Here is a 26,507-nt window from a genome sequence, read left to right on the forward strand (position 1 = left end):
GGTAGGCTACCACCACCATAAAGCTGGGAAAAACAAAGCGGTGTATTTTGGTGTGTGTTTGAGTATGCGCGTTCATGAGTGAGTGCACGTGTGTCTGATTCAGAGTGTTTCCCTTCTAGAACATTCATTTAAAATGTAAAGGCCATTCGTTTTAGGCCAAAGGATGCTGAATCCACCCCCCCATATATATTCCTCTCCCTCTTTTCGTATTTTGTTTGTTTTATTTTGGGTAGACCTAGTCCAGTAGGGTGGGGCTGGGCTGGGCTGGGTTCTGACCACGTGCCTGTGACTGCTGCTGCGGTGTGTATTTGCATCTCTTCATTCAACAAATATGCACGCGCGTGCTCACACATCTTCTGCCTCTGACTGTTTGATTTATCATGGCATGTACACATTCAAACCGTTCTCCCATGGTTATAAATACACACACACCTCTCCATCTTTTCATCTCTACCCTGTCCCCTGCTCTTCGTCTATGAACCATATGCAGAACACAAATGCCCCCTTCTGGCCACAGGATACCACATGCCACAATAAAGATGTTATGGCCAGTAGATGGTGCACTTCACCAATTGAACCAATCTACATGGACAGCGCCTTCAGAAAGTATTCATTCCCCTTTACTTATTCCACATTTCGTCGTGTTACAGCCTGCATTCAAAATGTATTAAATATGTGTTTTTCTCACCCATCTACACACAATACCCCATAATGACAAAGAGAAAACATGTTTTTTGAAATTATTGTAACTATATTTAAAATGAAATACAGAAATATCACATTTACATAAGTATTCACACCCCTGAGTCAATACTTTGTAGAAGCACCTTTGGCAGCGATTACACCTGTGAGTCTTTCTTGGTAAGCCTCTAAGAGCTTTCCATACCTGGATTGTGCAACATTTGCCCATTATTCTTTTCAGAATTCTTCAAACTCTGTCAAATTGGTTGTTGATCATTGCTGACAACCATTTTCAGGTCTTGCCATAGATTTTCAAGTAGATTTAAGTCAAAACGATAACTCGGCCACTCAGGAACATTCACTGTCTTCTTGGTAAGCAACTCAAGTGTAGATTTGGCCTCATGTTTTAGGTTATTGTCCTGCTGAAAGGTGAATACATCTCCCAGTGTCTGGTGGAAAGCAGACTGAACCAGGTTTTCCTCTAGGATTTTGCCTGTGCTTGGCTCCATTCTGTTCATTTTTTGTCCTGAAAAACTCCCCAGTCCTCAATGATTACAAGCATACCCATAACATGATGCAGCCACCACTATGCTTGAAAATATGGAGAGTGGTACTCAGTAATTTGTTGTATTGGATTTGCCCCAAACATAACACTTTGTATTCAGGACAAAAAGTGAATTACTTATGTTAGAATATTTTGTTTCTGTACAGGCTTCCTTCTTTTCACTCTGTCAATTAGGAGTGTGGAGTAACTACAATGTTGTTGATCCATCCTCAGTTTTCTCTTATTACAGCCATTAAACTCTATAACTGTTTTAAAGTTACCATTGGCCTCATGGTGAAATTGATGCAATTTCGATGTTGTTTTGAGTTGCTTTGTGCATCAGCAAATTTGATTGAGATGATTTTACTGCAACACTGCGAACTGCATCCAACTTGCTTGACATAGGCGTTTCAAAGAGCTGTCAGTCAAGGTGAGCTCATTAATATAAGCTCCCTGCCCACTCATACTCTCTTTTCAAACTTCCTGGTAGTTAGCCATGAGAAAAAGTATTTTTCATAATGACTGTTCAGGACCTTTAATGTCTTTTGAACTCTTGTTTCCTGACTGAATCAGTATTGAAATGTCATTCATTATGTTTGTGGTAGAGCCTCATTGGCAGCTATTGCTTTCATACTGTAGACCTGCTTCAGACTGTCGGCTAGACCCAGAGCCCATTTAGAACTAGAGGCCCCAATATCATATCAGATTGTGGGCTATACCCAGACCCCATTTAGAACCAGAGGCCCCAATATCATATCAGTCAACAACACACCCTGGGCCTCTTTATCTCAGAAGGGAGTAAGGAAGGCGTATCCCACCTCTCTCTCTCTCTCTCTCTCTCTCTCTCTCTCTCTCTCTCTCTCTCTCTCTCTCTCTCTCTCTCTCTCTCTCTCTCTCTCTCTCTCTCTCTCTCTCTCTCTCTCTCTCTCTCTCTCTCTAGCTGGTGAGAGCGCGAACCTCTCTGCAAAACAAGTCGCCTACAGGAGACAAGCAAACCATAATTTAGAGGGAACCCGGAGAGTTATAAGAATGCCGCTGCGCCTTCATCTCTCCAAAACCTGCCAATTCACCCACGAACACCTGTAATGTCGTGGATCGAAGATAAATAACGGACAGCTTGTTCTCTCTCCATTGTCGGGTTGAGCGGCACGAGCTCCCGCTACACACACAGCACGGGCGTTCCCGCGACTCCTCAGCCGCGGACGGAAGGGTGGCAGGAGAGAGGAGAGGGAGAAAGGAGGAGGCGAAGAGGAGAAGGGGAGAGAAGAGGGAGAGGAGGAGAGGAAACCCCCCTGTTTTGAAGCTATACGCTAGTAAACATAGACTATAAGCATACACAGTGAATGAAGAGGAAAACGTCGCAGTGCTATTTTATTTCTGTGTGGAGGAGACTAGGAGGAGAGACGCCAAAGGAGATAGACGCCATCGGTGACAAGTGAAAGGACTCCGCTATTGGGTAAGTAGCCTGGCTACTGGTATGTCTGCTCGTTACACGCAGTGTCTACTCGCGACTATACTTGACCTGATTTCTGGGAATTTGTTGACTAGCTTTAGCGCTCCACTGCCTCAGCATCACGGAACAGCGATGAAGGATGGTGGTGAGGAGAGAAGGGTATGGAGGGATGGAGGAGAGAGAGAGAGCGATGGAGAATAGAGGGAAGACGAGATGAAGAGACAGTGTGTGTTTTCTAATGTAGGCATAATATAATTATAAATGATAAAAATCCCGCTCTGTAGGCTATGTGTGGTTTTCCACCTTACTGTAGCGGTTTAGTAGGGACCAGTGGCGGCTCCTGAAAAAATTCTCAGGAGGGGCAATTTTTCTGATGATTTAGGTGACCTACACACATTTTTAAAAAGATATGTCCAGCAACAACATGAAGACAGGGGCAGCATATAAGTCAATACCAGAATCATTTATTGACTGATCTCAGGGAGTGCTCCTAATCTCAGCTTGTTACCTGTATAAAAGACACCTGTCCACAGAAGCAATCAATCAATCAGATTCCAAACTCTCCACCATGGCCAAGACCAAAGAGCTCTCCAAGGATGTCAGGGACAAAATTGGAGACCTACACAAGGCTGGAATAATAATAATAATAATAATAATAATATGCCATTTAGCAGACGCTTTTATCCAAAGCGACTTACAGTCATGCGTGCATACATTTTTGTGTATGGGTGGTCCCGGGGATCGAACCCACTACCTTGGCGTTACAAGCGCCGTGCTCTACCAGCTGAGCTACAGAAAGTGGATACTCATGGATGCGCATCGCAATTGTAAAATGTCAACACAATTGGAGACACCACGTCATTTTTGGAGACATGTTATTGACAGTAAACTATTGTAGATGCGACTGCTAACTAAATAAAACATTTTAGCTGGCTAGCTAATCATCTTAGCTAAATGTGGGGCAAACAATTCAGTTATTTACCGTTAATTTGAGGGATTGGGGTGAAAGAAATCGAGTTACATAGTGATACTTTACGATATACTGTATTGACAATATCGCAATATAACCATATCCACCCTGTCCAAAGTCTCTACTTGGTCTCAGTTCTCCAGTAAACTTGTGATTATCAACACTAACCTCATCGTTGTGGCGGCGGACAGCTAGCCTGTATCCCTCATCCAGTTGAGTGGCAATGTTATTTTTTTCGTTCGTACCATTTTTTTGGAAAATCCTCGGGTGTAGGACTTCCCCCTTTAGTAGAAACCTGTTGAATTATTAAATTTGGTCTGGGAGGTCCTAATTGTTTCGTTGCTAATTTATCTTCATTTGTTCGCCGACAAAAAGGAAATTCTTTCAAAGACACAATCGAGTTGCACTGAAGCCTAGCCATGTTGATAGTAGTAGTGAATTGATTGACGCTGCTACCCTCTCTTTTCTTAGTTACGTTCATGTGACGAAAGCGCGTAAGTGCAAGCCCACAGACACCCATTGAGATCGTATTGAAGGCTCTGAAATTTGAAAAAAATAGATTTTACATGGGAGTCTATGACAGAAGTTCTGGGCGATTTTCAATCTGACTGAAATCGCCCCAAAAGGGGGTGGAGCCATTTGAAGCACGACTTTAGCCTGATTCGACATTTAGTGGCAGTGTGGCACTGTGGCAGATCAGACGTATAGATTACAACACTGATAACTACTGTTGCCGTGATATAATTGATTAGAAAAAAAATCCCTTCCTTTTCCCGTTTGGCAGTGCGTCGCCCATATCGCCCTATTGAACAGGCCGTCCCTGGTAGGGACATTGTTTACAGTGACAGGCTATTAGGCTAGTATTGATGTTTTGAAGGCGAGACGCTGGAGCTGCATCCTCCATGGAAATGCATGACAACAATGTGAACAAGACAATATGATAATAAATACTAGTCTGACATAAATAAATAAACAATATACAGTACAGGCATGGCCGGACTAAGATATCATAGGCCCCGGGTTTATTTTTATTTTTATATAGCCCGCACACACTTCCTTGCACACCATCATTTTCTGTAAACAAATCCATGCACCAAGATGCAATTCGATGCGTGGTTTCCTGTTGAAGACAAGGGTCCTTTATAATAAAGCCATCATAACATTTGCAATGTGGCATAGGCTACAGTTGAGCAGAGGCGTTTTTAGGATTTCCACACATGGGTAACATTTGTTAGCAGGGTCCGAATATTTGTTTTGCCTTTTAAAAACGCATTTCATACAATTCTACATCATTTACATGACGAAAGACATTAGCTGAATCTTTTTAATACCACACAAATGACCGACATCAGTGGCTACTCTGACACTACAAACTGAGATCAATCTGGTCTTGAATTCATACAAACAATAGCCCAGGCTAATGAAGCAACACACAGATTGTACAATATTAGGAGGCAATATACACTATATATACAAAAGTATGTGGACACCCTTTCAAATGAGTGGATTCGGCTATTTCAGCCACACCCGTTGCTGACAGGTGAATAAAATCGAACACAGAGCCATGCAATCTCCATAGACAAACATTGGTAGTAGAATGGCCTTACTGAAGAGCTCAGTGACTTTCAACGTGTCACCATCATAGGATGCCACCTTTCCAACAAGTCAGTTCGTCAAATTTCCGCCCTGCTAGAACTGCTCCGGTCAACTGTAAGTGCTGGTATTGTGAAGTGGAAATGTCTAGGAGCAACAACGGCTCAGCCACGAAGTGGTAGGCCACACAAGCTCACAGAACAGGACCGCTGAGTGCTGAAGCGCATGGCACGTAAAAATTGTCTGCCCTTGGTTGCAACACTCACTACCGAGTTCCAAACTGCCTCTGGAAGCAACGTCAGCACAATAACTGTTCATCGGGAGCTTCATGAAATTGGTTTCCATGGCCGAGCAGCCGCTCACAAGCCTAAGATCACCATGTGCAATGCCAAGCGTCGACTGGAGTAATGTAAAGCTCGCCGCCATTGGACTCTGGAGCAGTGGAAACACATTCTCTGGAGTGATGAATCACGATTCACCATCTGGCAGTCCGACGGACTAATCTGGGTTTGGCGGATGCGAGGATAACGCTACCTGCCCAATGCGTAGTGCCAACAGTAACGTTTGGTGGAGGAGGAATAATGGTCTGGGGCTGTTTTTCATGGTTCGGGCTAGGCCCCTTAGTTCCAGTGAAGGGAAATCTTAACACTATAGCATACAATTACATTCAAGACAATTCTGTGCTTCCAACTTTGTGGCAACAATTTGGGGAACGCCCTTTCCTGTTTCAGCATGACAATGCCCCCGTGCACAAAGTGAGGTCCATACAGAAATGGTTTGTCGAGATCGGTCTGGAAGAACTTTACTGGCCTACACAGAGCTCTGACCTCAACCCCATCGAACACCTTTGGGATGAATTGGAACGCAGACTGCGAGCCAGGCCTAATTGCCCAACATAATGCCCGACCTCACTAATGCTCTTGTGGCTGAATTGAGGCAAGTCCCCACACCAATGTTCCAACATCTAGTGGAAAGCCTTCCCAGAAGAGTAGAGGCTGTTATAGCAGTGGGTAAGCCCCTGCATTAACCCGGCCCTGAGTACAGGGAGGACACTTAGACCGTCTCCTCTCTTGCAGAAAATATGAAAACAAACAGTTTGCTTTGCCCCTGTATGTCGAATAGCCTATTCTAGGCCTTATGTTCTCAAACGGTCAGGTGGACTAGGCTAACACTAATAATAACCATAGACGACACTAAACAATTCCAATATGTTTGTGTAATCATTTATGATGTAGACCTACCTTTCATGTTGATCTATTTCTTTGACACACAATATAGATCTGTTGTGTTTCTATTTTGGGGTGTCTGGCTTTTAGCATCTGCATGGTACTTTACCCTGGCACCAGGCAACCAGGCAGGAGAGATAGAGAGTGTCACGACTTCGGCCGAGGCTGCCTCCCCTCCTTGTTCGGGCAGGCTTCGGCGTTCGTCGTCACCGGAGTACTAACCACTGCCGCCCCAATCATCATCACAATTTTCTTCTCAATCACACACACCTGGTTCTAATCCCCTAATTAGTCCGTGTATAAGTGTTCCCTCTGCCCCCTTGTCCTTGTGGGTGATTGTTAATTTTGAGAGTATGTAGCTCGTTGGAGCTACTCATAACATTGTGTTGCCAGGGTAGATTTTCCCCCTGTGCCTATGTATTATTGTATTCCGTTACAGTGTAATTGCCAGGGATGTTTGTTTCCCCTGTGCCTGTTTCGTTGATCGCTATTGGAGCCCATTTGTGTGTCAATGAAGGAATAAACTCTGTATTCGGTGATTACCTTCCTGCGCCTGACTCCTTTCACCACACTCACCACAGAGAGAGACCAGAGAGAGAGTAGAGAGAGAGAGAGAGTAGAGAGAGAGAGAGAGAGAGAGAGAGAGAGAGAGAAAGAGAAGAGGGAGTCAGAGACTTGTAAGACCTGTGTTTGCTCCCTGAGCCTTTAGCCCAGCAGGCTCACACAGTCTTGTGGCATGCAGGTGACATGTTTGAGACAGATCACTCTTTCATCAAGACAAGCACTTTACCACCTACCTGCTCCTGCAGACTATACTGTCTCTCTTTCCCTCCCACCCTATACCCCTCCTCTCCATCATACCAGATAAAATATATATATATATTTTTTTCTCTGTGTCGTTTTCTGATAAACTGTGTCATTTTTAGCCTCTAATCCAATTTAATCTCTCTCTCTCTCTCTCTCTCTCTCTCTCTCTCAATCTCTCTTTCGCTCTCTCGCTCTCTCTCTCTCTCTGTCTCCCCCTCTCTCTCTCTCTCTCAATCTCTCTTTCACACGCTCACTCATGATCATCAGCAGTCCTGCACAGATATATACAATCAAACGCACTATTCATAAGAGAACAAAGGAGTCCAGTATATTTTTGTTACCTGTTCTCCCTCTTCCTCAGGCTACAATCACATAAACACACACACACACACACTCACATGTTGTATCAGGAGTTGACTGTACATTACAGACTGGTCAATCAACTAGGCCTCATGGCGCTGCTCTACCATTAGCATTCATTGATTGTTCAGTCTCCTGTCTAACCCAAGGCCAGACGCCAAGACTGTCTCTGGATGTTTCTGAGTAGATGGGGAGAGTTATTCAATTCTATTAGGAGAATCCCTCCAGGGTCAGGGTTTATGTTATACGGTTATGATCAGTATTACAGTTTTTCTCAATTGCTAAAACACAATTTCTGAAACCTTGCTCCATTTCCTGAAAACATTAAACACAAAACCTCATCTTCAAGCACTATTTACAAAACCTCTGACTCCTCTCGCAAAATGAAACATTCGCCTCAAAACAGTTTTACCTGTGTTCAAAATCAAACACTGCTCTCAAATCATAAACAAAGTGATCAAAATGATATACACTCTCAAGCAGTCAGTAAACGATACACCGAAAAATAGAAAACACATTGTTCAAAACATACAGTTCTCAGGGAGAAGTACATTTTTAATCTCAAAACAAATTTCATGTTTTTCCGTCATTGTCTTTTTATGAACGAAAACATGTTCTATCATAGTAGCTCAAAATTGATCAGAAATTACTACTCTGCTTTGCTCTTTGCAATTTAGTTTTTTGTTCTTCCTCCTCCTTGTACCCCTATTTTTACAGTACTGTACCCTGCATCTCACAAACTTGTCCTTTGTCTCTGTGATACTGTAATTCTTGTTCTTCAAAAGGTACTCTGTATACTTGTTTCATTCGCATCCTGTTACGATGGAGGACACGGTCAATTGTGGAAACGCTCACACTGTCGATTCCCTGGAAGTGTGTGTTGTTTTGTATCACTCGTTCCTGGATTTCTCTGAGTCGTATTGCATTATCTTGAAGGACCATGCCAACTATAACGGCCTCTTGCTCCCGAGTGAATATAGCTGTCCTTCCACCTGCATGTGGCAGCCTTGCAATTCTACAAAAAGTAGTTGTGCAGTTACAAAACATATTCATGCAGTACAATACATACAGTGATTAACTTTACAAATGTCTGTCACGATCGTTGAACGGAGTGGACCAAGGCGCGGCGTGATGAGCGAACATACTTTATTATCAATAGTGATAACAATAACAAAACAACAAACGATAACGACACGTGAAGTCCTTGGCTACAAAATAAACCAACACGGAACAAACCAAAAGGAACAAGATCCCACAACTACTGTGGGAAAACAGCCTGTTTAAATGTGGTTCCCAATCAGAGACAACCAGCAACAGCTGACACTCGTTGCCTCTGATTGAGAACCACTCTGGCCAACATAGAAATAGAACAACTAGAATAATAAACATAGAACACAAAACACATATAATCTACACACCCTGGCTCAACATATAGAGTCCCCAGAGCCAGGGTGTGACAATGTCTATTGAAACAGCTGCATATAGTGTAGTACAGTAAATGTGCAATTACAAAAATACAGTAGTATACTGTACCTGTTCTCTTCTCTGAATGTCCTTACTATGGTGGACACAGAAAATCGGCTCAAATTGGGTTGCACTCTAAGTACTGCTTCCCTCATTGTCAGTCCATGGACAAGAACATGGTCTATGACAGTTGCTCGAATTTCATCAGATATTTCCACTCTTTGTCTTCCTCTTCCTCTTCGTCCTCCTCTTCCTCTTTCTTGCCCTCCTCCTCCTTTTCCTCCTCGTCGCCCACCTCGCATACGCACTCGTCCTCGTCCTCTCACATTGTTTCTTCTATCCATTCTCAGACGTTCTCCTTCCCACCTTCAACAACCTGTTTGCTCTCTGAACTGCCTTATATTGGTTGTGTCGCATCATTGGAACAGGTTAAATCAATTTTGAGTGGTTGTGTTCAATCAATGACATGTGTTCTCTATTTGTATTTGATTGTTGCCACTTGTGTTTACCAGTGTGGATGACATGTGCATTAGAGTGCAGAATATGTTTTGAGAATGAGAATGTGTTTAGAGTTTTGCTGAAAAGTCTAAGTGAGATCTGCAAATATTGTTTTACCATGTGAAATGGTTTAAGGTATTGACAACAGACTGCATAATTAGCTAAATGAGTCCAGGCAACTGAGAACTTTGTTCAGCCAATGGATTTTAGTGTTTTAGCAATTGAGAAAAACTGTAATTTACGTGTTGTGTTATGTAATGTTATGCAATGTGTCTGGGTACCTGCAGTGTGTGTTGTATGATGTCAGTATGCTGCTGTCTCTCCTAATCCAGGTATCTTGGTGTTTATTTAACTTAATATGAGATTATAATCTCAGATTAACACTGACCATGTACAGCACACGCACACACACACTGATCAGACCATCCACATCAACCACATGCAGGAGCAGAGCAGCTCTACACTATCTTCCCAAGTCTTCCCAATGAGGCAGAGCGGTATTCCCTGCCAGAGCTCTGGAATCTATTAAAGCAGGAATGTTGACATCACTCAGTTATTCTTCTATCTCACTAACTTTATTTCTCTCTCTCAGGATGGCTGAGGTTTTGCAACAGGAGAGAATTCAGGCCATCGCTGTAAGTGACACACACACACACACACACACAGCGTGCATGGTTTCATACAACCACTCACAATGATAGACTCATGTTAGACCAGCCTGATCACTAGAAATAGACTTTGATTTCGGACGTTTGAAAAGTTCCTGAGAACGTCGCGCTCACAAAAAAACAACAAGAAAAACAATTGCCCAGCACTGGGCGTAAACTTATGATGCTCAGATTTCAAGTGCCCTGCTTAGATCACTGCGCTACGGCAGTTCACAATGCTCTAGCAAGCCGTGAGAATATTTTATGATACTTGATCTTATGAGGTCGGTTGGTTTGCAGAGCCTTCCCCAAACCATAGCCCTAACCTTAACCACTCGGAATAAATGCCTAAACTGTTAACCTTTTAGTTGTTTCTGTTTTAACCCTGTAACCATGTGGAATGCATGCATCAAAAATAGACGTTCATCCATAATACTGTATGTCGATTTTCAAATGGAAACTATGAGATCTTGTGTTAGATCAGGGTTTCCCAAACTCCCCCCGGGTGCACATTTTGGTTTTTGCCATAGCACTACACATCTGATTAAAATAATCCAGGCTTGATGATGAGTTGGTTATTTGAATCACCTGTGTAGAGCTAGGGGAAAAACCAAAACGTGCCCCAGGGAGATGCCCCAGGACAGAGTTTGGGAAACCCTGTGTTAGACAACCAACCATTTGTATGTTAGATCTGTTCTACCATCCTGAAACATCCTGTTACTGTCAAACTTCCTCCTCCCCCCTCACTCACACACACACACACACACACACACACACACACACACACACACACACACACACACACACCTCAGACCTATTATCCCATTTAGCCCTTTCAGCCCATTTAGCCCTTTCAGCCCATTTAGCCCTTTTAGCCCCTCCAGACCCCTTAGCCACATAAAGCCTGTAGATGAATATCTGTAGCTGAACATCCAGAAGCATTAGGCTAATGCTAGAAGCAGTAATGGACTCATATCCCGCATGAACATGCAGACACAGCACACATCACATTGGTTAAAATGTTTAGCATGGCCACTTACTGTGTGTGTGTGTGTGTTTGTGTGTGTGTGTATGTCTTTACAGGAGAAGAGGAAGAGGCAGACAGAGATTGAGAGCAAGAGGAGACACCTGGAAGATGACAGAAGACAGCTTCAACACCTCAAGGTACACACACACACTAACACACACAGGCCTTTGTATCTCTGTTTAGTACCAGATAGAAAAACACTTGGCTGTCACAGACTGTTCACTAACACGAGCTAGGAGATAAAGCCTGCTTCGATGCACGTACACACACACACACACACACACACCACACACATACACACACATACACACCCACACACACACAACACACACACTCACACCACACACACCCACACACAACACACACACAACACACACACACACGCTACATAGTTTCCCTGTTATCTGTCCTCTAGCTGACTTGGCCTAAGCTAAAATAGCCCTTTGATAACCCTTCACACACTGGCTCAAGCACCAGCCTGTGATAAAGTAGTGTATGTGAGAACGGCACCAATGACCTTGTGTGCTACTATCCCTGTCTTTTCTGTGTGTGGCTAAAACGGGGTACGGTATGTGTGTGAGAGTGGTTTCCTGCTCAGAGGGGAGTGGGACACAAATCTGTTTCCTCTGACCAATCTTCTGTGGATTGTCTCTAGACACACACACACACACAATGAGTTCTACAGCGGCTGTTTCTAATTAGGTGTCTTGTGATGATGTAATGCAGCCTGGAGATTTTGTGATGTAACCATGGAGACGTGCACATGTATGTTAGAGAAGTAAAAGTTTGAGAGTAGAGTAAGGTATGTGAGTGTGTGTGTGTGTGTGTGTGTGTGTGTGTGTGTGTGTGTGTGTGTGTGTGTGTGAGTATGAGTGTGTGTGAGTATGTGTGTGAGTGTGTGTGTGTGAGTGTGAGTGTTTGTGGTGTGTGTGTGTGTGTGTGTGTGTGTGTGTGTGTGTGTGTGTGTGTGTGTGTGTGTGTGCGTGCGTGCGTGTGTGTGTGTGTGTGTGTGTGTGTGTGTGTGTGTGTGTGTGTGTGAGTGTGTGTGTTCCTTCCATTGTCAGTAGTTTTTACACCAGAACAATGAACAGCGAGCTGAGCTGGGGAGGGGTGTGCTAGTTTCAGACTGTGTGTGTGGAGGGAGGCGGGTGTGTGTGTGGGTGTGTATATCCAATGATGTCAGATTATTGGGGGGGTGTAGGGGGAGAGAGAAAGGGGAGACACATTGTTGATAGCTACATGTGTGGTTGTCCCACCTAGCTATCTAAGATGAATGCACTTAACTGTAGGTCACTCTGGATAAGAGAGTCTGCTAAATGACTAAAATGTAAATGTAAAATGGAGGGAGAGAGAGAGAGAAATATGGGAGGAGTGTTGGGTTACAGTTTGTGTATTAAGTGGGGCGTTATGGGAAATGTATATACATATTTGCTTAATGGAGAGAGAGATAGAAAGAGAGAGTGATGGATGAGAGACAGTGAAGAAGAGAGGGAGAGAGAGAGAGAGAGAGAGGTGGATGGATGGATGAGGAAAAGGGGAGTTTTGTTTGTAAATTCTTCTTCATTATATGGTTGGAATGGACATAAAGCTGACAGAAGAATGCTGGGGAGAGAAGGCCTACTCCTTTTTCCTGGAGCTGGTCTAGCTGACAGTGTCACTGGCTGAAAAATATTCTTAGAAAAAAGTGTTCCAAAAGGTTTCTTCAGCTGTCCCCATCGGAGAACCCTTTTTGGTTCCAGGTAGAACTCTTTTGGGTTCATTGTAGAATCCTCTGTGGAAAGGGTTCTACATGGAACCCTCTGTGGAAAGGGTTCTACATGGAACCCAAAAGGGTTCTACATGGAACCGAAAGGGTTCTACCTAGAACCAAAAAGGGTTCTTCAAAGTGTTCTCCTATGGGGACGGCCGAAGAACTGGTTCAAGATAGCACCTTTTCTTTAAAGAGTGTACAGTACATAGCTTTAAACACCTTCCTCTGTGAGCATGGGATTGAACCTCCATTTCCTACTGTCTGTCTACCCTCTTTCTATGCCCTTGCTCATCCTATTCTACCTGTGTGTGTGTGTGTGTGTGTGTGTGTGTGTGTGTGTGTGTGTGTGTGTGTGTGTGTGTGTGTGTGTGTGTGTGTGTGTGTGTGTGTGTGTGTGTGTGTATAGTCGAAGGCTCTGAGAGAGCGCTGGTTGTTGGATGGGGCTCCAGAGGAAGATGAGACTCAGAGACGACTTCAGGAGGATGAAGAGAGGACTAAGGCACTAGAGAAGAGCATCCTCTGGTTAGTACACACACAGACACACACACATACACACACATAAACACACACATACACACACAGACACACACACACACGCCGTTGCCGGTCATCGTTGTTGATAAAGCAAAGTAACTCATTAATTTCTCATTAATACTATTTCTCCACACTCTCCATTCATGTGTAATTAATGTGTGTGTGTGTGTGTGTGTGTCAGCCTGGAGCAGGAGATAGAGGAGCTGGAGAATCCGGTCGTGGCCAAAGAGAACAGAGGAGGTCAGTTCTACTGTTAATAAACTGTTAACAGTCTGATCATTATTTTCCATGTGGTATTGCATTTTTTCCATTGCAGTTTTGTTAAATAGGACAAAATAATTATTAGACAAAAAAAATATCAAAAGTTTACCAACAATTGCTGATTCTATGATGCCTGATGTGAACTATTTTTGTATGACAGGACTTTATTCACATAAAAACAGTTGGATGGAAACCTGGCTAATGTCTTCTAGATTTATGTTAATGTAGAGCCTAACCAGCTCCCCTCACTCTCCCTCTTTCTCTCTCCTCTCCACCTCTCTATCGCCCCCCTCTCTCCTCTCCCTCCTCTCCCCGTCTCCCTCCTCTCCCCAGCTGTAAATGGAGTATCACAGAACCAGAGTCCTAGAAGAGAACTAACAGGAGTAGAAGCCAAGCTGTTGGGTCCCAGTCCAGACCAGGCCAGCGCTGAGAACCCTGTTACACTGGTCTTCATGGGCTATAAGGCTCTGGAGGGGGAGACAGGGGGGGAGGTGGGGGAGGTAGGGGGGACAGAGAGGGGAGACGGCTCGGTCAAGGCGGAGTTTGTGATGCTACCAGACGGGGAGGGGAAGGGGGTAGGAGAGGGGGAGACGGAGACCCAGGCAGCAGCCAATGGGAGTACAGGTGAGAAGGGGGAGGCAGGGGGGGCAAATGGTGGAGGAGGGGAGGAGGGGGAGACGGAAAAGAAACAGAGTTGCAAGTGCTGCACGGTCATGTGAGTGTTTGTGTGTGTGTGTCATAGAGAGAGAGAGAGAGACGTGTGTGAGAGTTTGTGTGTGTGTGTGAGTGTGTCAGAGCAAGAGACTTGAGTGTGTACGTGTGTATGCGTGTCTGATCACACACTTGTCAGGACTACAAAACCAAACAGTCCGACACCTCCTGCCAAGCAGCAAAAACTACAGCCAACACCAACCATATACAGCCAACAGATACTACAAAATCAGGACTACTGTATATTACTGTAGTAGTGCTACAACAACAACCTACAGCCAGGACAATATACACTAGACTATGTACTACTCTAGTACTACAATAACAATGGGGAAATCTGAAATTGAACCCTATTCCCTAGACTACTTTGGGCCAAAATGCTACCACAGTGTAGTATTATATGGGAAAGGGTGCTATTTCAGATGCAGCTAGTACCTCCAGACTGATCAAACAAAAACTCCCTCACTGTGTACTGCTATAGTACTACTATTTACTACGATGTATTTCTTCTGATATGGATTATTCTGTTATTTTGATTGCTATTTTTATATTTTTCTGTCTTGACATTTATAATGTATTCTGTGTGTATATCTGTATTCTATTCTATTCATATTGTCTTTATTGTTGAACTGGATGTGCCGTCACGTTATTGTTGTAAAGAAAATGTAGCAGGTCTTTGTATTGTAATGTTTCTGCTATCGGGGCCATCTGGAAAATTTATATCATTGTATTTTAGTCCAGAATATGAAGAAGACATACATTTTGTATATTTCTCTGTGCATCAAATATTTATCAATCAGTTTCATATTATATTGTCTCTGTAATATAATTTTACAGTGTGAACAGTATTCAAATATATTGATATCAAGTTTTATACAATGTATTTATTTGTTTGGTTGCTGCCAAATCGTACCCAGCCACACTGCATGCAAGCTTGTACCATCATCACAAATCAATATGTAAACCAATTAATCAAGGAATCAAGCAACCAATCAATCACATCATGTCAGCTGGTACATCTCAGATAACATCATTATCTCTGTTTTAAACTGTCCATCCCATGTCAACATCTCTATCTCTAACTCATCATCTCTGTCTCTAACTCATCATCTCTGTCTCTAACTCATCATCTCTGTCTCTAACTCATCATCTCTGTCTCTAACTCATCGTCTCTATCTCTAACTCATCATCTCTGTCTCTAACTCATCATCTCTATCTCTAACTCATCATCTCTGTCTCTAACTCATCATCTCAAGTATTTTATATTCTACTCACGTCTAGTCATCTATTGATCTCTATTGATCTCTACTAATCTCCTCATTAGACTCACTAGGACACTGTGCAACTCATAAACACATTTCGCTATTTCCTTTTTATTTTCAAAAAAGGATGGCTGGTTCACTGTTCACTGTTTGAGTCAAACCCAGCCATTGTTTTAATGCTGATGGTTATGAATTTTGTTGAGTCAGTGATGTTGAATCTTCTGATGTAGCATTAAAACTAACTCTGATTAGTGTTGTTATTGATTGTAATACTCCTCATCAGGTCTGATCAGTATCATTGATAACTATATTCATCATCACGACATATTGCTTAACATGAATGTAATAATGGGTTCTATTGGGATTGAAGGGAAGGGGAAACCTGCCATCAACAGAATAAACCTTCCATTCCCAGTCTTTCTGGTGTCTGTGTGTTCCATTACCCTGCTCTACAGTGTACACTAGGGGAAAGAGAAAGGGTAGTGTCTGGGATGAGAGAGGGAGGAGGGAGAGAGAGAGAAGGGAGACTGGAGAGGATATGTTGAAAGAAGGGAAATAGAGAGAAGATAGGGGGGAGAGGGAGATGGAGAGAGAAGGTCGGGTTAGGGGGAGAGAGAGAGAGAGGAGCAAGAGAGAGAGAAATTACAGATCTCTCGCTGGAACCAGGGAGTGTGATGGTCTTGGGTTAGCTGGGGTCGTTTATGGGTCAGATCCACACACCATAGATTACCTCTGCTTTTTTTAATGCATTGAAAATAGTAACAACTGTTTTAAACCACTTAATACTAAAAAAAAAACATGCAAAAAATCACCTGGGTCAAGTATGTGATATACTTTTGAAGGATTGATGTGTGGTTGATTTTGTTTACCCAGCGTGGAGTTTGTACCTAAATGACTATTCCATTGGTTTCCATTGTATCCAGCATGCTAATCTGCTGCTGAAGTATGAAGAATGTTGACATTTTGACCCTGCAGGTCTGGTCCAGAGTCCCATAGTAAACCAAATCACACAGCTGCTCCTCCTCAGTCAGCCCTGTTATAGACAAATTATGCCATCTGTTGGCCAATGCATGATCTACAACCCTGTATGGAATTTGTATTTTCTGAACTACATGAACTGATTGTGAAACAGGAAGGAAGCAGCATTCATTGTTTAGTTGCAACGGTTTACGAGTCAGCTATCTAATACTAGAACATAATAAATCAATGTGTGTCAATGAAAACCATTCCTCGTTATTTTTCCAGGTAAACAAATGCAAAGCAAGGGTATGGTTTCACAGTGATTTTGGTCAAGTTTCGGCCGAGAACTTTATCCCCACCCTTTTACGAACCAATCAAATCGCGATGCTAGGTGTAAGTGCCCGCCTATTTCGGGTTCTTCCAAGTACCTGGACCAATCAACAAACGCCTCGGTGTATTCAGCCATTTTGTATGAAAATCAAGGAAATCTGCCGCCGCTCCAGAGACCTGTGGATTATATCGAACGATGGAAGGGTGAGTGAAAAATATGTAGTTTTATGTCGAAAAGAAACTGAAATAATCTAACCGTAGTTTGATTTTTTATATATCCAGCCATGTTGTTATGCAATCTGTTTACCATATTTGTGTGTTTTCTAGTAGTTTAACGTTTAGTTTGAGACGAGATGATGCTTGAGACTTTCAACAAGGCTAGCTAACGTTAGCTAGTTAGCATTGTTTGCGCGTGAGCGTGTCCGGAAGAGATGCGAACTAGTTGAAGTTAAGACTTTTATTAACGGTTGTATTTAACTTATTATACTACAAATAACAGAAAAAACGCTAGTTGCAGTTTTTCAGGTAGACGAAAGTAACCACCTTAAAATGTATTGCCAAACTTAGTTTTTAAAAAAACGCCCATCTTGAATCAACGTGTCTTTGTAGCTAGTTTCCGCATTCCATATTTGCGCTCGTGTTTGTGGAAGGCGAATGTTGTGTGTTCAGGATTAGGGTAAATTCTTCCAACTCTATGGATATTAGCTGCTCTGGGGACATTTCAATTCAAGGAAATGAACTAACGCAACTTTATTGAGTCAATTCAGTTTCTAGCTAGCTATGAACTTCCATAAAGTTAGTAACTGAATTTCCTCTTTCCTCCTCCATTTCCCCGTCTCTCTTTTTCCCCCCTTTGTCTCAGCAGACACAAGTTAGATGCTGATCTGTATCCTATGGGACCTGGCTACGTCACAGACATAGAGTAAGTCTCCTGATAGATTTTATATTTACAATCAATCTAAAAATCTAACGCAAAATGTTGATTGATGTACTGATTTACTGATGGTTGATCTTCTAGGAAAATGCATCCTGCCTTCTTTGGAGTAACTCAAACGAGTAACCCTCCTTTTCTCTCTCTCCCCAGTGTCTCAGTGGGTACCAAGGTAGGCGTCTTTTCATTCACAATTTAATATCTTTGTTTTCTCTCTATGTCTTTACCCCTGTCTTCTGTGCTAAAACTCTGGTTAGTCTCTCTCTCCTCTCTGGCTGTGTGTCTGAGTGCTGTTAGCATGAGTGTCTTCTCTTTGTCTTTCTGATGTCCCAGTCAGTCTAGCCTGGCTGTAACAGTAGCTGTATTGTAGAGAGGCTGCTGGGCCACTCCAGACATGAGCACCATTGACTGACTGACACAGAGCAGCTTCATTAACTGTAGTCTGGCTGAGCAAGACCATCTGTGTGACTGACTGCTCCTCTCCAGCCATAACTCTTAATACATTTACCAGGGTCGTATTCGTTGGTGCACATTAGTGCACGTAGCGAAAGTTTTTGCAACAGAAAATGGAAAACGAGTTTGTTGAGCATGTTCAGGGTTTTCTTCTGGTTGGTGCTTAGTAAATACAACCCAGCTATCTCTGTAACATTCACCAACTCTATGAAGCAGTTAGGCCTGTCTCTCTCTGTCTCCATGGTGTATGTGGTTATGATCATTGTGAATGTTCCTTTCTTTTCCAGAGGGGATCAGATGAACTCTTCTCCCCCTACATCATGACCCCAGGTATGTGTGTGTGTGTGTGTAGCTAATGGTAATGTGTCTGTTAATCAGAATGTTCTGTGCTGTTCTCTAGTAGCTAATGGTAATATGTGTGTTAATCAGTGTTCTGTGCTTTTCTCTAGTAGCTAATGGTAATGTGTGTTAATCAGAATGTTCTGTGCTGTTCTCTAGTAGTTAATGGTAATATGTGTCTGTTAATCAGAATGTTCTGTGCTGTTTTCTCTAGTAGCTAATGGTGCTAAGAGTAATAAGTTAAATAAAAAGGTGTTTGTGTGTGTTTGTAGCCAACGGTAACGACAGTAAGAAGTTCAAAGGTGAGATGCGGAGCCCCAGTGCTCCATCGCGTGTCATCCACCTGCGCCAGCTGCCCGGGGACATCCAGGATTCTGAGGTCATCAGCATGGGAATGCCCTTCGGGAAGGTCACCAACCTTTTGATGATGAAGGGAAAGAACCAGGTACGCACACACACTAAAGATCCCCTACCATAAATGCATTCACACACACACTAAAGATCCCCTACCATAAATGCATTCACACACACACTAAAGATCCCCTACCATAAATGCATTCACACACACACTAAAGATCCCCTACCATAAATGCATTCACACACACACACTAAAGATCCCCTACCATAAATGCATTCACACACACACTAAAGATCCCCTACCATAAATGCATTCACACACACACTAAAGATCCCCTACCATAAATGCATTCACACACACTAAAGATCCTCTACCATAAATGCATTCACACACACACACACTAAATATCCCCTACCATAAATGCATTCACACACACACTAAAGATCCCCTACCATAAATGCATTCACACACACATACTAAAGACCCTCTACTATAAATGCATTCTCACACACACACTAAAGGTCCTCTACCATAAATGCATTCACACACACACTAAAGATCCCCTACCATAAATGCATTCACACACGCATACTAAAGACCCTCTACTATAAATGCATTCTCACACACACACTAAAGGTCCTCTACCATAAATGCATTCACACACACACTAAAGGTCCTCTACCATAAATGCATTCACACACACACTAAAGATCCTCTACCATAAATGCATTCACACACACACTAAAGATCCTCTACCATAAATGCATTCACTCTCTCACACACACACTCTCTCTCTAAAGGACCTCTACCATAAATGCATTCACACACACACTAAAGATCCTCTACCATAAATGCATTCACACACACACTAAAGGTCCTCTACCATAAATGCATTCACACACACACTAAAGATCCTCTACCATAAATGCATTCACACACACACTAAAGATCCTCTACCATAAATGCATTCACTCTCTCACACACACACTCTCTCTCTAAAGGACCTCTACCATAAATGCATTCACACACACACTAAAGATCCTCTACCATAAATGCATTCACACACGCATACTAAAGACCCTCTACTATAAATGCATTCTCACACACACACTAAAGGTCCTCTACCATAAATGCATTCACACACACACTAAAGGTCCTCTACCATAAATGCATTCACACACACACTAAAGACCCTCTACCATAAATGCATTCACACACACACTAAAGATCCTCTACCATAAAGCTGTTCACACGCACACACACACACACGGTGTCCCCACACACCTTCCCCGGCTGATCTTTTTTTTTTTGTGTAGGCGTTCCTGGAGATGAACAGTGTGGACCAGGCTCAGACCATGGTGAACTACTATGCTACGGTCACCCCTCTCATCAGACAGCAGCCTGTCTTCATGCAGTACAGCAACCACAAGGAACTCAAGACTGACAACTCGCCTAACCAAGTCGTAAGAGGACACATTGACCCATGCTAATATGAGACTCACTAACTTGTATGTCCGTAGCACATTTGTAAAGCGTCAAATCAACTTTTATTTGTCATATGTAGAGGTTCCAGTAAAGTGCACAGAGTACACTGACATTCTTACTGGCAAGCTTGTGACGTTGGGAAAATGTTGGAATAACAGTGTATATTTGCACCCCCCCCCCTCCCCAGAGAGTCCAGGCAGCACTGCAGGCGGTGAATGCTGTCCAGGGTGGCACCATGTTGGGCTCTACCATGTCCGGTATGGGGGGTGGGATGGGCGCTACCATGTCAGTCGGAGGGGGAGAGATGGGAGCCAGAGGAATGGCCACCCAGAGCCCTGTCCTTAGAGTCATAGTAGAAAACCTCTTCTACCCCGTCACACTGGAAGTCCTGCACCAGGTACACACACCAGTGTTTCTTAGTCATGAATGTGTTCAAATTGTTACCTTTTCTCGTTGGTGTAAGTCAAAATGTCTGTAGCAGGGATGTAACCTGTGTGTGTTCTCCCCTGTAGATCTTCTCCAAGTATGGGTCTGTTCTGAAGATCATCACCTTCACTAAGAACAACCAGTTCCAGGCTCTGGTCCAATACGCTGACCCAATGACTGCACAGCACACCAAAATGGTACATACACACCGCAATAAACCTCTGATTTCTCAATCTCTCTGTCGCTGCAGTCTCCAGATGGTCAGAACATCAATAATGGATACTGTAAATGGACTTGCCTGAACACACACACACCTCTACACAACACACACCCCTAATCCCTCTGTGTCTCTGCAGTCTCTAGACGGTCAGAACATCTATAACGGCTGCTGTACTCTGAGGGTGAGTTTCTCTAAGCTGACCAGCCTCAACGTGAAGTTTAACAACGATAAGAGCCGTGACTACACCAGACCTGACCTCTCTAGTGGAGAGCAACACAACCCTCAGCCTGGAATGGACCAGCACGCTATGGCTGCTGCCTTTGGTAACACACTTTAGACCAGCGGTTTCGCAACCTTTTTTGTACCTGGAGCTAGCACATTTCTATCAAGGTGCTCTTCTGGAGACGGTCAAACTGACTCTGAAATTTCCCTTCCCACCCTCTCTCTCTTTCTCTCCCACCGTCTGTCTCTTTCCAGGGTCTCCAGGTCTGATCTCAGCGTCTCCTTATGGACACGGATTCCCCCAGGCCTTTACTCTACAGCAGGCTGCAGGTATATCCTCACATTAACACACAGTTAGCTGGTTTACTCTACCTACAGCCCACTAGAAATCTATTCTTACTCCATTTATTAGAAAGCTATTACTACTTAGTAGAAGTCCTATATTGTCAAATCGTCGGTCGGTATACTCCAGCTGCACGGGTTGGCCCCGGTGCTAGAGATAATGTGTGTGTGTGTCTAGGTCTGTCTATGCCCGGTGCCTTGGCGTCATTGGGTATGGGTCCAGGGGGCATGGCCGCTAGTCGTCTCGGCCTACAAGTCCTCGGCGGTGGAGGAGGACAAGCTGGCGTCCTGTTGGTCAGCAACCTCAACCCAGAGGTCAGGACTGTTACTACCCACGCACACTTTCTCTATCTCTTTCTCTCTCACAGACACACCGTAGTAGACTTCTCATCTGAGTCCTTTAAATGAGTTTATAACTAACAGTCTTCTGTTATCTTTCATTTCATGGCTTCATTTTTGTCTATTCTTGAGTTGCTGGAGACACAATAATACTTTTCTGTTATTGTACTGTATTATCAGGCCTGTACTGTTTCATTGTTAATCTGTCTTTCTTTTCTCCTCCTAGTGTTGCCATAGTGACAGTGTTTTCATTTAGACACTATTCTCTCTGTGTTTACTGACCTTGTTTTTTTTCTTCTTTACCTCCTTTTCTTTTATTCTCTTTCTCCCTCCATCTCATCCTTCTCTTTGCCCTTTATAAAAACTCACTCCTCTGCCATCTTACTTTCTTCTCATCATTCTCTCTCTCTCGATCTCTCTCCTATCTATCTCTCCATCTCCTATCTATCTATCTCTCTCTCTCGATCTCTCTCTCCCTCTATCTATCTCTCTCTTCTCCATGTGATCCTCCCGTGGACCTCTTGGCTGCTGACTGCTGGACTCCATCCCTCCATCCCTGACTCCACTCTCCTCCTCCTCCACTTTACCCCTTTCCCCTCCCTCTTTCTCTCTCCCCGTCCCTGGTTCCTCTACCCCCCCTGCTGTTTATAAAGAGCGTTACACCAAACTGCCTCTTTATTCTCTTTGGTATGTTATCAGCCTTTCGTTTCCCTTTGACTTCATATTTTATATTTACCTACTGTTACCAATAATATTATATCATCACTGTACCTTTGACTATACCTACCTCATTCAGTCAGTTCTTCATTTACCCTTATATTGACCTAAAGTATTTATGTTTATTATTATTTATCATTCTTTAATCTGTTTCACTTTAAATATTTATTTAATTACCAACTGGTACTGAATCTACTGTGGTCGGTACCCTATCTTACTCTATAGTAACTGTCTGTTACCTGGGCTGGTTTTCATGTTGTGGTCTGCCTGTTGGCCTGTCTCTGCCTGTTGGTCTGTGTCTGCCTGTTGGCCTGTGTCTGCCTGTTGGTTGGTCTGTCTGTCTCTGAATCAGAAATCCAAGCTCTCCTTTACATGTTAGCAGTCTGAATCAGTCCTTTCATTTCAATGGCCAGAAACTGAGTAGTGTCGTACTATAGAACCAGTTGTCTAGGCATTACAGTAGTCTGTCTGCTGTTGATCAAGACAATCACATTACAGCACTGACATCACAACTAAGTCTTTATTCATGAAAAATTCTTCTGATTTGGAGTGTGTGCTGTGTTTAACCTGTGTGTGTTCTCCAGGTGTGTATGGCGACGTGATGAGAGTGAAGATTCTGTTCAATAAGAAGGACAACGCTCTGGTCCAGATGGCTGACGGCACACAGGCTCAGCTAGGTACTGTGTGTGTTCCTGTGTTTATTGTGTGTGTTCAAGTAATTAATAGCACGTGTGTGTTCTGGTGTTTGACTGTCTTGTCTTCTCCTCAGCGATGAGCCACCTGAACGGGGTTCGTCTCCATGGCAGGTCTCTACGTGTCTCCATGTCTAAACACACCACCGTACAGCTGCCCAGAGAAGGTATGTACACACACTACCATACCTAAAGACACAGCTGCCCAGAGCAGGTATGGGCCGTCTAACATGAACTACTGTTATGTCATGACGTTGTTATTTCATGTTGTACTCTATCCTATTCAAGGCCATGAGGACCAGGGGTTGACTAAGGACTATGCCACCTCTCCTCTCCACCGCTTTAAGAAGCCTGGCTCCAAAAACTACAACAACATCTACCCTCCCTCTGGCACACTGCACCTCTCCAACATACCGTACGAACACACACACACACCCCATCCCCTTTCAGTTTGAAAGTGTCCTTTTGCTTTCTCTGGTAATGATTTCTCTTTTTCTCTCTCTCTAGTCCTGCAGTAGGAGAGGATGATCTGAAGGCACTGTTCAGCAGTTCAGGAGCTTCAGTTACAGCCTTCAAGTTCTTCCAGTAAGTCTCAACATCCAACTACACTTTTATGACATCACTATCTCATGATGTACTAGCCTTTGACATCACTACCTAATGATGTGCTTGTCTTTATGACATCTTTACCAAATGATGTAATAGTCTTTGTGGCATCACTACCCAATGTTGTAATAATGGTCTATATGGCATCACTACCTGATGAAATAGAGTGAATCCTCTTTCCTCGTGTGTGTATAGGAAGGACCGTAAGATGGCTCTGATCCAGATGAGCTCAGTGGAGGAGGCTGTTGAGAGTCTTATTGAGTTCCACAACCATGACCTGGGAGATAACCACCACCTCAGAGTGTCTTTCTCCAAATCTACCATCTAACACACACACACACACGACTGTAACTTCAGAGTATAGACCAAACCTGTTTATCAGAATGCCTTCCACGTCGTCTGTATGGCAAGTCTTATTCCACACAAGACACACTTAATCATTCCTTCGTTATTATCTTACATTTTTTTTGTTTTATCATTATTTTTACACAATTATTTACGTATACTATGGATGTAATCGGTTCATATTTTATTCTAGTAGTTTGACTTCTATGGAGGGAAACTCACAGAACTCTCCAAGATGCACATCTAGTATTTCTGTTTCTATACTCTTCAGAATGCACATCGAGTCTTTGTTTCTAGATTGTTTTCTTGTTTCCATTTGATATACAAAAAAAAGAAAATCCATTGATTTGTTTATGATATATTCAATTGATTAATGTTTTCTGTTTCTACAGTCTGTCCTTGGGATCTTCACCACTAGTCATATTGATCTAACAAAATGCCTTTCCACAACAGTCTAGTGCCTTACCCAGACCAGCCGGCTAGCCTTTCCATGCTATTACATTGATTTGATACGATTGGCCTTTTTTTGTTTGAATATCAACGTTTTGATTTTAAATATATGGCTGTGGTCTTCCCTTTTGATTTCTAGATGTACACTATGCATTCAATTGTATTTTTGTAACATTAGTCGTTCTAGTTCTATACTCATCATTTTCTATACCGTGTACCGTTTGATATCTACCAGTCACTGTGCCTCAAGTCTTAATTCTTGCTCCAGAGGTGCCAGTTAAAATCATGCAGCATTTAGTTTTTAGTGCCTTTTTCACCCCTAATATAATACACACACACATGCGCAATACTCCAGTTTATTTCATACAGCCATAGATATTTAGTGCCTACAACACAAATGTATTACCTTTGTTCTGGCGCTGCCTGTCTTTATATTGCTTTTGCTATAGATTGTTCTGTAGATTAAAGGGTTTCATGTAGCTATTGATGGTTGATGTTATTGAGGACCAAAGTACCTACCACCCCTGCTACTTAAATAATCCTTATCAGTTTAAAAGACACTGATGTTCTAAATTCTATTTTCTCACATTGTTTTGATTATATGGTTCAAATTGAAAGACCGCCTCTAGGGATTTGATTTTATGTTTTCATTTTATACCTAATCAGTCAGCCACTAGATTTAAAAATAGTAACTTTGAACGAGTTATAAATTGAATTTGTGATATTTGGTTTCTTGTCCCATTTTTGTTTAATTACAGTTTAATTCCTCCATGTTGGTAGAGTACTTAAGCATGAGTATATACTGTATGTTGACCTAGTTGATGATATAGCTGTGAGGTAGTGCTGTATTCCTGTCCTGGTAACGGTTGTTGCTTTTATTTTCCATTTTGGGGTTTATTGTGGTCAGGGGTCAACAGGATGTGATGTCATGAAGCAGTGGGAGGGTTTTTGTCTGTCTATATTTAGTGTTTTTGTACCACAGTGATTTGGATTATATATCCAATTTCATTCCAACATGTATATTTTGATATATAGGTAACAAACGTGGATTCCAACATGTATATTTTGATATAAAGGTAATGCCAGCTTTCTCTGGAGGGCTGTAAAGATGAGTTTTGTATCACAAAGAAATTAAACTTAATGGAACACGGCTATGTGTCTGTGTATTTGATCTTTTTGAGTTCCAAATGGCCCCCTAGTCCCAAGGCACTACCCCCGGCCCCTACTCCCTATAGGCACACTTGTAGATCTGATAGGCTTGGGAATGACTCTCTCACTGGTCAATTCCTGTTTGGCCACCTGGGGGAGCCAGAGCCATGTAAAGGGATACAGTATACATCACTGTATACAGGAAAATAATATGGCACTGGGTGGAGCCATCTCTCGCTCTGACTGTCCCCACTGCTACAGAGGTGACTTTACCTGGTGATTATCTCTCTGACTGTCCCCACTGCTACAGAGGTGACTTTACCTGGTGATTATCTCGCTGACTGTCCCCACTGCT

At 42.9% G+C, this 26,507-nt stretch overlaps 2 protein-coding genes across 6 annotated transcripts; both read left to right on the plus strand.

The window, feature by feature from the left end:
- The first annotated feature begins 2,149 nt into the window (after nucleotides 1-2,149).
- Nucleotides 2,150-15,859, plus strand: LOC121533041 (paralemmin-1). The gene is made up of 7 exons (XM_041838808.2): nucleotides 2,150-2,681; nucleotides 10,189-10,231; nucleotides 11,327-11,407; nucleotides 13,427-13,542; nucleotides 13,736-13,794; nucleotides 14,149-14,306; nucleotides 15,851-15,859. The coding sequence occupies exons 2-7, from the start codon at nucleotides 10,190-10,192 to the stop codon at nucleotides 15,857-15,859; spliced, it is 465 nt and encodes a 154-aa protein (XP_041694742.1). The 5' UTR covers nucleotides 2,150-2,681; nucleotide 10,189.
- Nucleotides 15,860-17,195: 1,336 nt separating this feature from the next.
- On the plus strand, nucleotides 17,196-26,154 carry LOC121534234 (polypyrimidine tract-binding protein 1). 5 transcript variants are annotated; one of them, XM_041840832.2, is made up of 17 exons: nucleotides 17,196-17,282; nucleotides 17,944-18,000; nucleotides 18,097-18,181; nucleotides 18,750-18,792; nucleotides 19,074-19,246; nucleotides 20,476-20,622; nucleotides 20,832-21,041; nucleotides 21,157-21,267; nucleotides 21,427-21,613; nucleotides 21,768-21,842; nucleotides 22,033-22,169; nucleotides 22,847-22,880; nucleotides 23,495-23,587; nucleotides 23,680-23,769; nucleotides 23,891-24,017; nucleotides 24,110-24,187; nucleotides 24,404-26,154. In XM_041840832.2, the coding sequence occupies exons 1-17, from the start codon at nucleotides 17,275-17,277 to the stop codon at nucleotides 24,534-24,536; spliced, it is 1,788 nt and encodes a 595-aa protein (XP_041696766.2). In that variant the 5' UTR covers nucleotides 17,196-17,274; the 3' UTR covers nucleotides 24,537-26,154. The 5 variants fall into 5 exon arrangements, with proteins under 5 accessions (XP_041696766.2, XP_041696769.1, XP_041696765.2 ...); XM_041840835.2 differs by having other exon boundaries at nucleotides 18,163-18,181; XM_041840831.2 differs by having other exon boundaries at nucleotides 17,221-17,282; nucleotides 17,941-18,000.
- Nucleotides 26,155-26,507: the final 353 nt, after the last annotated feature.

Source organism: Coregonus clupeaformis, chromosome 22 (assembly GCF_020615455.1).
Source record: "Coregonus clupeaformis isolate EN_2021a chromosome 22, ASM2061545v1, whole genome shotgun sequence".
Taxonomy (NCBI): domain Eukaryota; kingdom Metazoa; phylum Chordata; class Actinopteri; order Salmoniformes; family Salmonidae; genus Coregonus; species Coregonus clupeaformis.

What these genes read in the sequence shown, in the direction of transcription:
- LOC121533041 (XM_041838808.2), top strand. Translation starts at nt 10,190, where the DNA reads ATGGCTGAGGTTTTGCAACAGGAGAGAATTCAGGCCATCGCT. An exon ending in CTAGAGAAGAGCATCCTCTG is followed by an intron (nt 13,543 to 13,735) that starts GTTAGTACACAC and finishes TGTGTGTGTCAG; the next exon opens with CCTGGAGCAGGAGATAGAGG. An exon ending in GGCCAAAGAGAACAGAGGAG is followed by an intron (nt 13,795 to 14,148) that starts GTCAGTTCTACT and finishes TCCTCTCCCCAG; the next exon opens with CTGTAAATGGAGTATCACAG.
- LOC121534234 (XM_041840831.2), top strand. An exon ending in TACTCTACAGCAGGCTGCAG is followed by an intron (nt 21,843 to 22,032) that starts GTATATCCTCAC and finishes GTGTGTGTCTAG; the next exon opens with GTCTGTCTATGCCCGGTGCC. An exon ending in CTGCCTCTTTATTCTCTTTG is followed by an intron (nt 22,881 to 23,494) that starts GTATGTTATCAG and finishes TGTGTTCTCCAG; the next exon opens with GTGTGTATGGCGACGTGATG.